The 13,492-nt window shown below is 41.2% G+C and overlaps 1 protein-coding gene across 3 annotated transcripts in view; it reads right to left on the bottom strand.

Annotated features, from left to right (window-relative positions):
• The window catches only part of SMG7 (SMG7 nonsense mediated mRNA decay factor), a 53,898-nt gene that overhangs the window by 9,845 nt on the left and 30,561 nt on the right, over positions 1 to 13,492 (bottom strand). For 2 of the 3 annotated variants that reach the window (XM_062003375.1, XM_062003376.1), the window contains exons 9-16: positions 11,790 to 11,952; positions 10,554 to 10,710; positions 7,669 to 7,739; positions 7,274 to 7,334; positions 6,498 to 6,617; positions 5,616 to 6,051; positions 1,751 to 1,895; positions 164 to 552 (exon numbers count right to left, since the gene is read on the bottom strand). In XM_062003375.1, coding sequence (XP_061859359.1) covers positions 164 to 552; positions 1,751 to 1,895; positions 5,616 to 6,051; positions 6,498 to 6,617; positions 7,274 to 7,334; positions 7,669 to 7,739; positions 10,554 to 10,710; positions 11,790 to 11,952 — 1,542 coding nt within the window. The remainder of the gene's footprint in view (positions 1 to 163; positions 553 to 1,750; positions 1,896 to 5,615; positions 6,052 to 6,497; positions 6,618 to 7,273; positions 7,335 to 7,668; positions 7,740 to 10,553; positions 10,711 to 11,789; positions 11,953 to 13,492) is intronic. The other variant, XM_062003377.1, reaches the window with a different exon arrangement.

The raw sequence follows: 13,492 nt of genomic DNA, 5'->3' as shown, positions 1-13,492 counted from the left end.
CACTAAACTTCATCCCTTTTCCAAATCTGCCCACAAGTTCATAGATCAAAATTCCTCACCAAAGCCTTTAACAACACTTTTGAAAAGGTAAAGCAGAACTGTGTCTTGAATGCTGCCATTTATTTTTAAATGAAGCTTAGCACATTGCATTAGTTGAGTTTACCTGCTGGAATCCAGAGTGGCGAGGTGGGCTCTTCCCCAGGCCTTGCACAGCTTTTGTAGGGGATTGCTGCTGCTGTTGCTGGGCCAGAGCTTGGACCTGTAACTGACTTGCGGACTGTGCTGTTGCCTGAGCTGGTAAAGATGAGAGGGGTTGCTGGGAAGGAGGTGGTGTTTGCTGAGGTCCCTGGGTCATTGGCCCCGGTCCAGAGGGCCGTTGCTGGCTGTAAGGAATGTGGGACTGTTTCCCACCTTGCACCTGGTTTCCTGCAGGTGAGTGAGCTGTGGGCTGGAGGAAGGTTCCTGGGACAGAAACACCACCTGGGAAAGTGTAGCCCGTGCCCATGGAAAAAGCCACAGGAGGGGGGACCACGTAGGTTGGAGGTGGAAATCCTGGAAAAGGCAAAAATGCACCTTTAATTGCAATTTAGCAGATCAGATGGCTCCCTCCAGAAAACATTTAGTGGGTTGGAGGTTTTCTTCCTCTTATTTTGCTCATCTAGACCATGAGAACAGGACACATCAGTTTGCATACATGCACTATAATGTCCTTTCTCACCTTTGCAGGTACATGGCTGCAATCACAGGGGGATTCAGAGTCTATTCTCAAGTTTTCTTGCAATACTCCAGGCACTGATAACAGACAGCCAGGGCAGTATCTGGGAGAGTCATGTTTTCCCAAACACACACCTCCATCTGCCTACTTTTCCCACCACCCCACTACCTTTTTCCTTTGCCATTTTGGGGGTTTTGATGCTTTACCCGCAGTGTTCCCTCCCCCTCAAACACACACACTTTCAGGGATTAAACTTCTAGAGCAATGGATGGAAGCAATCAATAAGTCTACTGCCTCCTCCCAGAGGATCACCAGTCTCTGGATCAATTTAGATAGAGACAGATGGTAAGCAAACAAATCCCCATATCCGCAAGATCAATTTCTTTCCTGTAGCTCACTGAAATGCCAGGTTTGGAAGGCAAGCTTTAATTCTGTGTCTCACAGGACAGATTTTATGCTGACTTTGGGACAGGGAAGATGGCCCTCTAATTTCTATTGAGTAGCTACATTTAACAGCTGCGGGAAAGATACAGCTTCCAGTTATTTTTTGAGCAAACACAGACAGCAAGGTACGACAGGAACGTTCCACAACAAAATGGGGACACACAAGGCAGCAACAACAGCAAATAAGACCAGACAAATTACAGCTTGAAACATGAACACCACTACAAAAGAAGGAGGCAGTGTGATTGATCTTTTGTAATTGAGCCCTACACATACAGAATATATCTCATCTTGTGCTAGGAGAAGACTTTGTCATGTTTAACTAACTACACAAACAGTCTCCTGTGAAGTTCCATGATCTCCCACCCTCTAACTAAGAAGGAAGGTGGTAGACTTCACAACATACCTTGATTCTAAAGCATAAGTTATATTGTTTCAGTTCCTTTATGCCCCTTCTTTACTATTTGTAAGATTCTCAACATAAGAATGCACATTCATCAAACTATCTTGGGAGGCTGTAACAACCACTATTACAGGATTTCCTTTGTAAGTCAACAGTAAACTGCACTTCAGAAGAATGACACAAATTACCTGGCCGGCTAGGAAGGGGAGGGAAGGCTCCTGGGTGATGAATGGGGATGAACTGAGAACTGCTGGCCTGACTTGGAGTCTGAGTTACAGGTGTTTTCCTGGCTTCAGACACCGGAGTCTTCCTCATCTCTGTCTGGGATTTCACCTAATGCAAAAGAAAGAAAGAAGAAATCAGATAACTTCTCCTGTAATTGTCCACATCATGTCTCAAGCCAAAAAATGAACTCCCAGACTGGGAGATTATTTTCTTTTCCCTAAGTAACTGGGAAAGGACTGGAACACAGGAACCTAGTTCCCTCCTCACTGGCCTCAGGCAGGGTACCCTGCCTGTCCTCAGGCATTCTTTGCCTCACAACAGCACTCTAAGGATATTTTGGCAGAATAAGAACATTGAACTCCAAGAACATTGTGACAGGCTCCTTCTCTAGCAAGAGCATGGGAAGCAGCCATCATAATATCCTCAGACCATAGAAAGAACTTAGCATGCTGCTCAGCTGCAGCATCTTCAAAACAGAAAGTGCAGATGCTATCATGCTTGTCCTAGGGCACTGCTTCAGCCTAACTCATGCTACTTACCTGCAGTGCCTTAAAAAACAAACACTACCACCTTCTTTCCTAGGGAATTCTTTCAGCCTAATCTATATGGTGATGTATATATGCACAAATTCCTGCATATAATGAAATTCTTTTGACCAAGAGTATACAAGACAAATAGCAGAAGTGTTTAACCTCTTTCAGTTTACTGTGTAACTGCTGTATGTTCCGTTAAAAGAGCTGCACCAATTAAAGGCAGAGAGAAGAATGTAATGTAATGTTTACCTGATTCTGAGCCTGCTGCGGTCTGGGTCTTCCTGGAGAGGAAGACAGAGGGGAAGACTACTTTCCCTTTCTGTTCAGCTCGGCAGAACTGCCTGGAATGCAAGATGGAGCAGGCAGGAAAAAGACAGCAAGCAAGGAACCTGGGCAATACAGAAAGGGCCCAGGAGCAGACCTGATGCCAAGCCTCAAAGGTGAGTGAAAGAAAGGGTTTTATCAGGGACCAAACTAAAAAAAAATCCAAACCAAACCAACCAAAACCGTGGGGAGTTTATTTAACGCTTCGTGCTGCGGAGTTGGAAGCAGTTAGAGGGCAGGTGTTTTCTGCCAAAACACAGTGCTAAGGGGTCAGATGCATTCAAACACTTTCTTCAGTTCTTTTTCAAAACCTTCTGAATTTCCCCATTTAATAATTATGGGACTGTAGTTCATTTTTTTTTTTAGTTGAATTAAAAAAAGTAGATCTTAAGACTGGGAGGTGTGGGTGTATTTTTAATCTCCCACTAGAAAAAGCTGGGAGAGAACTCCCCCTCTGGGATCTGGCTGATGCTAAGCACCATGGATGAGGCAGTCCCTGCTCATGTCACAGCCATTCACTGCCCACCTTTGTCCTTCATCACGTTCCTATATATTCAACATATACCATGCTGAATTCTTCTTTTCTCTACATTGAGTCAAACATTTTTATAACCCATACTGAGAGCTATCATTCTTTTATATCAGTGTCAGAGAATTCAGACACTCTTCCTGCTGTGGGATTTCAAAATCTGAGCTCTAGCCCATCAAACTCAAAGCTGCTGTCACACATTTCCAAAGGTGGCTTCCAAAAGAAATGCTCCACTCCATCCTGCTTGATTTATAGTTAACTTTTAACAGCTAAATAGCTAAAATTGAGACATTTCAGTTGCTTCCCTGCTTCAACCTGACCTCACTTCAGAAGTGTTAATGCTACCACCTCCCCATATGGCCCTGAGGACTTCCACGTGGTGCTCAAGAGAAGCTCCATTTCATCCCAGTGACCGTTTAAAGAGTACATTACACCTTGAGTAAGTCTGCATTAAACCTTCCTTGGCACTCAACATTGTTCTTCCTAGACAGCAGAAATTCAATCTATGTCACACTTTCATAATTCCACCTGAGCACACAACTTATCTGCGAAACAGGACGAATAACTTCTGTAAAACATTCTTAACACTTTTGCTAAGTAGGAGCTGCAATATTTGTAGCATTTAGGCTTCCAAAGGCAATGAACTACAGAAGAGATAATGTCTGAAATTTCCAGGCAACCCAAAGCACAGCACTAAGACCACCAGTGAGTACACTGATTTCTCCTCAGTGTGCAGGAAGCAAAACCTCCCCACATTCTGGAGTAGATCTGGATAAACAAGTCCATCAAACTATATAAAAGAAGAGGCACTTCATTGAATCAGTTGTAATAACAAATATAGCTAATGGAACTAAAAAGTCAACAATTTCTATTAAACAGGAGACGAAAGGTGACCAACTACATCAGAACAGATTCTCCTACAGCTGGGCTTGAAATAAGTTTTTTCCTAGCTTTGTTATTTCTTAAGACTAAGATAAGCAAATTTCTGATAAATCAGCTGGGTTCAAGTATTTTCTCTATCCAAAACCCCCCCCCCCCCCCATTTCTTAGAAGATCCAGTGGGTTTTGTCAGCCTCAAGTCCTTATTTTGCAGGCCAGAACCACAAACACAGAAATTGGGAGTTGTGCTCAGGCCTACAACCACACTCCAGATGTGTTCAACAAATAAATAAGAAACTTGCTATTCTAACTCACCTACCTAAGTTGTTTTTCAGATACCAGACTCTTCAGTGACTCATGAACAATTGCCACATGGTTTCTGTAGGCTGCTCCCCCTTACCCAGCCTTGGTAGGATCTCCTGAACAACTGACCAACTGAACAACTTTTGACAGTTCAGTCCTTTCCTTTTGTAATAATGATGTTTAATAGCAAATAACCAGGAGGAAAACAAAAAGAATGATCCAAGAGTCCTAACAACACAAGCTGAAAAGAGGGTAAGAACTCGTTTGTATAGCCTAGGCCAAACAAGACCTCATTTACACAGGCCTTCAGAGCAGTTGCAAAGAGGAAGACTTAAAAATTATTCTCCAGACCTGTCCTGAGAAGCAGTAATAGGCTTACACAGAGGCAAGGGAGATTAAGTGCATTAGGAAACAATTTCCACTTGCAAGAACAGTGAAGAACTGACACAGTTTCTCTCAGGAAACAATAGAGTCTCCATCACTATCATTAAATGCCTCATCAGGGAACGACTGAGATGCAGTCAAACTATCCAGGTACAGATCAGATCAACCCTGAAACTCTACACCCTTATTTACTGCAACTCAATAGAAGTCAGACCAATAAATTCACTATTTACTTACAAGGTACTAATTTTTCTACACGGTGCTCACAGAAATAGAGGACAGAAAGCATGCTGAGAAAATATGACTGAGAAAAGAGCAGCTGATGTCCAAACCAACAATTTTGAGTAAGCATCTGGGCACAGAATTATGGTTTAAACAGTGTGGTGTTCCTTACTTCCACAGAGGGCCACCTGACTGCATGCACAGTACAGAGGATCATACTCCACATAACATGTTCAATCTACTGACTGTACACAAGTTAACTGAACCAAAAGTGCAGAGTAGACAGTTCCTTCATAGCAGACCAAGAGCATGACTAACACCTGGCCATGAGAACTGCCTTGGGAGCCTGAGTAACTGACGGAACAACAGGTTGAAGTCTGGTTTCTAAGACAGTTAACATAGCAAAATCACTTTTCATTGTTCCCTACCTTTTCCTCCCCAACAAATTCAGACAGCATCAAGGAAAAGGGCAGAGGCCCAAACATGATTAACACCTGATCTTTGAGATACAAATGTTTCTTTTTTTCTGGTGTGCATTAGCTGTACCTGCAGGGCCACAGTGAGACCTTGACTCTAGTGTACACAAACAGCAACAGCCCTGACACGAACATCAGACTGCCCAAGACACAGTACTCCTTTTGTCTAAAGGCTTACCTGAACTGCCACATTCTGCTTTCCTGCTTCCTGCATCTTATCCAAGCCGCATTTCTTGGTCTCGTTCTTTCTTTTATTGTTATCCTTCTTTCCATCGTTCTTATTGGCTACTATTCCTTTGCTGTAGTCCCGTCTTTCCCTACCTACATCTTTAGGGGGATAGATTCGCCCCTGCTCTCTGTTAATTTCCCGTGGCTTGATGTTCTCTTTGAACGTGACCATTGGTTTTTCTCCTGCATCACAGTTGTTGTTCAGGCTTCTGCCAGAGGATAGAACTGATTTGAGTCCAGGGCTCCCATCTGTAGACAGCGGCTCTGCAATAGATGTTTCCTGCAAGGCCAGACTCTCTTTGGCTTCATTAGGGTCCTCTAGTAACAATTCTGGGATTTCCGTCAAAAACAACAGCTTTCCTACCTCATTTTCACACTGAATCAACCTGAAAAAGAAAGAAATTGAAAAGCAAGTGGCAATAGTTTTTTCACAGGGTAAACCACTTCCTCAGGTCATAAAGGCACAAAGTCAACATATCTCTATACTTCTCTTCACCCAGACAAGAAGAAGTTATATCGTATCTCCCAGTTAAGGGCATTCTCTAGCATGATGTAAGCTCTTGCTACCACTTCAACTACTCTTTCCATTTAGCTGTCCTGCAGTCATTGCTAAAATAGGCCTCAAAAATGATGCTTTACTCCAAACACATTCCCTATCATGATTAGTGGATGAAGCAACGGCATGTTGACCCACTGAACATCTTATCAGTGCTCACAGCATCTTGCATTCACATATCTAATTGCTGTGTCAACTAGTGACAAAAATGAAGCTCAGCTCTGACAACTCCTGCATAGCCCAAGCTCCCAGCAGCAAGCAGCTACTTGCAATTACCTCGGCTGGTTATCAGCAATCCATTTGCCTATGAAGATCAGACGTTGCTGCCGTATCCGACGCTGTTGCCCTTCCTTATCTCCTGTAATTGCCTGGTGGCCTTTGGAAAAATCCAAGTTCCTAGTATAGACATAGGAGAAGGAATAATATAGTTACACAATTACCCTCTGCAACATTGTATTCCTTAAAAAATACAACTGGTCAGCACTGATCTACTCTAAGCTGTGAAATTTCACCAGATCCTATTCAAAACACGCTCATTGCAGATGTCTCATTTACGGGTTTACCTCCTGGTAAGATGAATTTGACACTGAAGAGTCTTGGTGGGTTTATTAAAACAACCAAAAGGCTGAAAACATCTGTGTGATAATCAAAATCACAAAAATAATAACTGAGTCAATGCATCTAATATTTAGTCAGCATTTGTGCATGATGTTAGGTACAGGGACACAGTGAGAAACAGAGTAGAAAAAATAATTGGCAAACACACATCAAGCAGCTTTCATGTAAAAGTGTTCCTCTCCTCACTTCTTATATATTTCCCTTTCCATTTCCTAGTTGGCAGATACAAAAGAAAACCAGAGTCATGAGCAATACTATAAGCTTCTGACTTTCTCCAGAGTTTTACTACATTGGCTATTATAGTTGTTTCAAAGAGATACCTACATCAATCCATACAGCAGTAAGTATTCCTAAATAAGATACTGTAGATAACCAGTCAATGTCTTATCAAATAGGGATATCAGCAAGAGCAGTCTCCTTCGGCTGTCACCCACCTGAATGAGGGCCTCAGAGCCAGGAATCCTTGCAACTCAAATTCTTCTGGAAGGGGAGTTGCTGTTGAATAGACAGTGAACATAAGGAAAGTGTGAAGGCATTGAGTACACTATTGTAAGTAGGCAATTTGGCAATGTCACCATATATAATAAAGTGTTTTATTAACATGCTCATCTATACTGGTCAACCCTGCATTCTGAGGAGTTTAGGAATGCTGAAGTAGGGCAAAGTCTGCTCGGCACAAAAAAAAGCAACATTTGCAAATTATTCAAATGAACTTACACTAGAAGACAACTTGGTCCCTGATTTGCTCTTCAACTGCAGTTCCCTACAACATCAGAAAAAATGTGCATCCTTCCCAGTTCTCTACAGCATAGACTAGAAGTAGCCTTACCATTATTATTGGAGAGATCTTCCTCATGAGGCTGGAAGCTGTTTAGAAGAGAAATCAGCCAGGGCCATATACTACAAACCAGAAAACAGACAAACTGTAAGTGAAAACTACAAAATGTGGAATCTACCACCTTACCAAGAAGACACTGAGCTCTGTTACACAGTCACAGCTTCCATCAATCCTTTGATTCCCAAGAAAAGGTAAAGTTTTCCTCAAGAGTAAGGGAGAAGACTTGAAAAAAACCCTATTTTTGAGAAGTCATTCTAAAGGTAGAAGGCAGCCAGGCTCTTGCAGCATAGTGTTCATTATCCAGGAAGCCAGAAAGCCTGCAAGAAGTTTCACTGGACAAAACTGAAGTATGAGGAAAAGTGCAGGACACCTGTTTGCAGTCCAAAGCTGACTGCTCTAAAGGCACAATAAATGTGTTAGTTGAGAAGCAAAACAAGGTATCAAGATATCACTGTGCAAAAGCACTTCTGTTCTGTGAACATTAACGCAATACTGCAGCACTGAAACATTCAGCAGGAAGATAAGAAGGTCTAAGTGAGGGTTGCACTGAGTAAGACCATTAAACTGTTAACTGGCAGGCTACATGTCCTGCACTGGCAGCACCAGTACAAGCAATGACTGAAAATTCTTTACAAAGGCCCTGGAGGAAACAACTCAAGAATTGAGAATTGCAATGCTCACTGCAGAGGAGGTTAACATTTCACATGTAACTGCCACCAACAGGCTGCTCTCTCCTAGGTTTTAAAAGCTCCAACTCAAAAGCCTAAGCATCCTCCTTCTGCTCTAGTGATGGACACCAAGGCCATGGAGGCAACAGAAAACTACTTTTGCAAAGTGCCCATTGTGCTTAGTGTTCATGAAACAAATCTGTGCTCCCTCAGCAAGGCTTTCAGGCACAATCCAGCACCTGGATTGGATGCAACATCCACCTCAGCTCAGCTGCCTTCCTGCACAGCCACAGGGGCTGGAAACATGATCTTTATGCTTACTCTCTACAGTTAAGTAAACAATAGCTGCTTTCCATGATTGACAAGGAACAGAAGGATGAGAAAAGGGAGAGTGCAAGTCTGGTGCAACCTACAGTAAGTTGCAATCTTCCTGTATAACATTTGAAATAACAAGATTTCATAATAAAAGATCCCTAAAGAAGAGCAATGTAGGGATACATGTGAAAATCTAGACCTAATGTGGCTTCCACAGGGCAGGTTTGGGAAGCTCATTTCCAAAGAGCACATGCCATAGCCAATGACATAGCCAATATGTGACATAGCCAATTCTTGCCTACAGATTCATCTGCTTCTCCAGGCAAACACGTTTCCTCCCTATTCCAGATGCTCATTCAGTGTAGGGTAGGATTAATCATACACAGAAAAATTATAAGCATATAGTAGGGACAACAAAGTTTAAAAAGGAATAAGGATTATTTCTTCAACCAAAAGCACAACTGGATAGGAATTCAGAGTAAGGAAGACTTTACAATACAGAGCAGTCATTAGCTTACTCAACAGAGGCCAATGAAACGGGGGGTGGGGGGGGGGGGTGTATGTAGTTTGCCAAGAATTACTTTCGTTAGGATCTTCCAACAGAAATAAACTTCTTATCCCTAGAAATAACAGGGGAAAATGGATGCTCATCTTTACTTTTTAGAGCCAACAAATGTATTGGCAACTAAAGTCCATTTTTAGAAATCTTAGCAGTACTTAAATTTTCTTTTCAAGTTTATCTCTGCATTTTACAGCTGTTTTGCTTCCCCTTCACAACTCCTTTGTGTGACATTATCACACCAGTTTTAACACTACACATATTCTTTCAAGAGAGCCTGATAGTTTATAGGCAGAAGGATCTATCCTGGCTAACTCAAAATACACATTCATACCTGAAGATTCATTTTGATACTCCACAAATTACTGCTTGGATCTCCTTTCTGCAAGGACTGCTTCATATCAAGTAGTTATATTCCTTATTAAAATACTGGTATAAGATTTTCCTTCAGAATATGCATACAGCAATATTTACTACCATCTCAAAACAATGTGTGAACTCTTGTTTTCCTTAACCTTGCCTTCAGGTTTTCAAAGTGCATGGGCTTTAGGTTTTCCACACATTTGAGGGCATCTCATTATTCATTTAGCAAACTGAGGTCATAGGGAACCCTGCTCCCCACACATCAATGTACAGAAAATGTGAACCTTGGCTAGAATCACATCTTAGAGCACACACTGCCAAGAGAGCTGAAACCACAGTAGCACACCACACAAGATCAACTAAGCAAGCTGTTTTCACACTCTTTTCCTCATGGTGGCCATTCCAGAAAAAAATACTCATTCAAGTGTGTCAGCATCAGTCACTCTGATCTGAAGAAACATCTTACAGGTCAGAAACACTTTATTGGATTGCTGTAATTCATGAAAAGCCTAAATTTACGAGATTAGAGGCAGAAGTCAAAAATAAGAGCAACAGTCAAGAAGAGTAATGCCTGTGCTGACATTTAAAGACTCTCTCTACTAAATTAAATTTAATTCCTGAATGATGGTCCAGGAAAATTGGATTCCAGCACTGTCCAAGAGATGGCTTAATACATAAAATTAAGACAAGTATTCCCATGCCACCCACCTCAACAAATCTGAGAAATCACTATAATAGATTAGACTAAAAGTACACTCAGTAGTTATGTTTGTCAGACATCATCTTAAACAATTTGCCTTGTAGCCCACAAGTCTCATGTTTTAGTTGATGAACTTTTCAGCACATACATTCTTTATTATTTTGATGTCTGCAGTAACAAGTTATATGATCACTTTCCCCATTACTAATTTGGGGATCACCAGCTTTTGCTTCATGTGATCAAATGTATCAAAAGAAAGATTAACACTCACTACCGTCTTTCATCAACCACCGCCTCCTGGAATACACTGGGCCTAAGTTTCAGCCAGTCCATTGAAACCTTCACAGCTGGAAGAGGATATGCAGCCCCAGAGTCCTCCTGGTAGTCATTTTGTAAAGGACACTTGCACAGAACTCCAAGAAAGGACACTAGAAACCGAGCAGAAGACAAACAAACAAACAACAAACAAAAAACCCAACCAAATGATGAGGGAATGACACTTAGAAGTTGACCAAATAACTTAGTCACATCCCACCTGTAAACCCTATAGAGCCAGTTCTTTAGAACAAAGTAGCCCAGTTACTTAACCTTAAAAAATCCATCAGCAGATCACAACATCTTTTTTTCAATGAAGAGTTTTCTACCATGAAGCAAAATTGTGGTGTTTTCTCCCTCCCTCCTTTTTAAGTATCATGGCAAATGTCTTGACAAGTTAACAAAATCCAGTGAGATAAGCCCATTAAAAAAATATTCATTCATTTATCTGAACTTATCAACTCAACTATCTACCCGCACTTTATCCTCTTTCCCAGGTCAGCGGGCATCTAAATCCTTCAGAGCTAGCTCTGCAGGCAGCTCAAACCCATTAGGGAACACAAGCTGAGAAACAGTAACCCACACAAGCATGACCATAGTGCTTTCAGAATCAACTCCAGGCTAGAATCCAGAGAAATTCAGCTATTTAGAAATGTGTTTATGAACAAGGCCAAGGTGATCATGGGTGCAAACACGTTAAGCATATCAACATTTTGTGGCCAGAGCCTCAAATGCTCTGCACTCCCCCTTATCTCCTTCTAGTTAGCTTTATCAAGAGCACAGCAGTAGTTGAGGTCTTAGTTCAGTCAGCTTCAGTTTCAGACCTGTTGAACCAGAACTAGCTCCATTTAAAGCAACTCAAACCACAACACAGCCAACTGCAGAGTGGCCTCCCAAGCAGGGTATTACCCACTGCCAAGTTGGATCCAACTCTACACCCAAGTTGAAAAATTCTTTCAGAACCGGGAAGAAGACACAGAGTTCTGTAAGGCTTCAAATGGAGTAAGTCCAGGGCACGTAAATCCAGTATTAGTCAGCACTGCTAGACATAAGGATCCTGCACAACCATCTTCTCTCAACTTTCTCATCTATTCTCACACAATCATCAGGCTAGATACTGACAGCAAATTACTAAAAGAGTCCACATAACAATAAAGGAGATTTACAAAAATCAGCTTGTTTCCACACTTACTGAAGAGAGCCAGTAACTGCGTCCAGCAGAGCTGCTCATCCTGGCTGTAGCTGTGCTGCTCAGTTTCATTGCTGAAGTCTCGAAGGTGATGTAATTGAAACAGATTGATAACTGTAATATGGACCAACTGCTGCGAATTGAAGGCCTTTTGGAATAACAATCTCTGCAACAAAGACAGGAGTGCGATGTATGTATTTTTATATGGTAAAACACACCCTTGAAAGGCTTAGTAGTTGCTACTTCACCTTTTGACTAATGCTTCTGCCCTTAAGGTGACATTCATTCCAGACTTTATTTTCAGGTCATTCCTATTAGCACAGCACTGGACTTCCCAAGAGGACTTGGGCAGATGCCCACTGTTAAGCCCAAGACTTTTGCTCACACATCAACTAATTTGCACAACAAATCAACATCCCCTTGGATATGGTTCTTTTTCGAAGAAAGTGCAACTTCCACGTGCAATGACAGTGTTGTAATGCAACTGCAAGAATTGCAGAGACATGTATATCCACTCTATTTTTCAGGCTTTCAAAGAAACAGCACAGAGAAAGTGATATTTAAAAAAAAAAAAAAACCACCCCAGGAAAAATTAACTGCTATGTGGTTATGTATTAAAGACTAATTCTACATCTGACTTCAACGGTCATGGAATGCCATGGTGCACTAAAATAGCACAAGCTATTTACAAATGCATTTCAGTAACTATGCTGCAAGGGACACCTTTCTACAAACAGGAAAATGAAATTTAAATTTTTTTTTTTAACATTGTGGAAAAAAAAAAAGAGATATCCTAAACCACAATCAACTTATCACCTTCAGACATAATTGTTAGGACAGCAAGTAGATTAATCTGCATAAACATCAGGAAAAGGTTTGAGCTCCATGTTCAACCTTGATTTTTAGTTAAGGGCATGAAGCACTCTACAGTTGACAACTCAAACTAGGAGAGCTGTCAACAGAATAACTTGGGCCTGGCTGAATGCTCCTAACCACACAACTGCTCGTCTTATTCAGAGGTAAAAATCAGCCACACAGCTAAAAGTGATTATTCACCATACAATTTCACATCCACAGAAGAGGTGGTCTTTAGTAAGTTAAGCTATATGTTGTATAATGTTAACAAAAATGTAATCTAAATAACAAAGCAGGGCTCATTTAGTTCTCTTTTAACACCCTGGATCAGTTCAGAAAAATAAGACCATTCCACATGCCTGAGCAATGCTCATAATTATTGATTATAAGCACTGTGGAAAAAACACTACTTGTTCAACAGTCAACACACAAAAAAGAGAACTATAATTACTTAATTTTGAAATAACATTACTTAAACTCACAGCATTCAAGCAGTTCACATTCAAAATCTATGCAGTTCACAAGTTTTGAGGTTTTGTTTGTTTTATTTTAAGGATTGTCTGTCTCTAGCATCGCAATTCAATGCAAAAATTCAAACAGGCACTGTAAAAAACATTTGCAATTCTTTACCTTGCTAAAACCAGCTCTCCTTTCTTAATTTGGTAAAGCATCTACTACATTTTTTTCTGCTGAAGGTATCCAACTACTTGCTCACTTTTGGCAAACGAAAATGCTGAAGCAAAGCAATTTGCAAAAGGGTCGTAACAGTTAATGTCCACTTTGAAACTGTGCTGCCTTCAGTAAATACCTTACAAAATTCTCTTTGTTTCAATCTTTGCTATTTTGTCCAA

Source organism: Colius striatus, chromosome 10, assembly GCF_028858725.1.
Source record: "Colius striatus isolate bColStr4 chromosome 10, bColStr4.1.hap1, whole genome shotgun sequence".
In the NCBI taxonomy this organism is placed as follows: Eukaryota; Metazoa; Chordata; class Aves; order Coliiformes; family Coliidae; genus Colius; species Colius striatus.
Note: the sequence above shows the minus strand (reverse complement) of the source record. Positions and strands in the feature narration are given on the sequence as shown.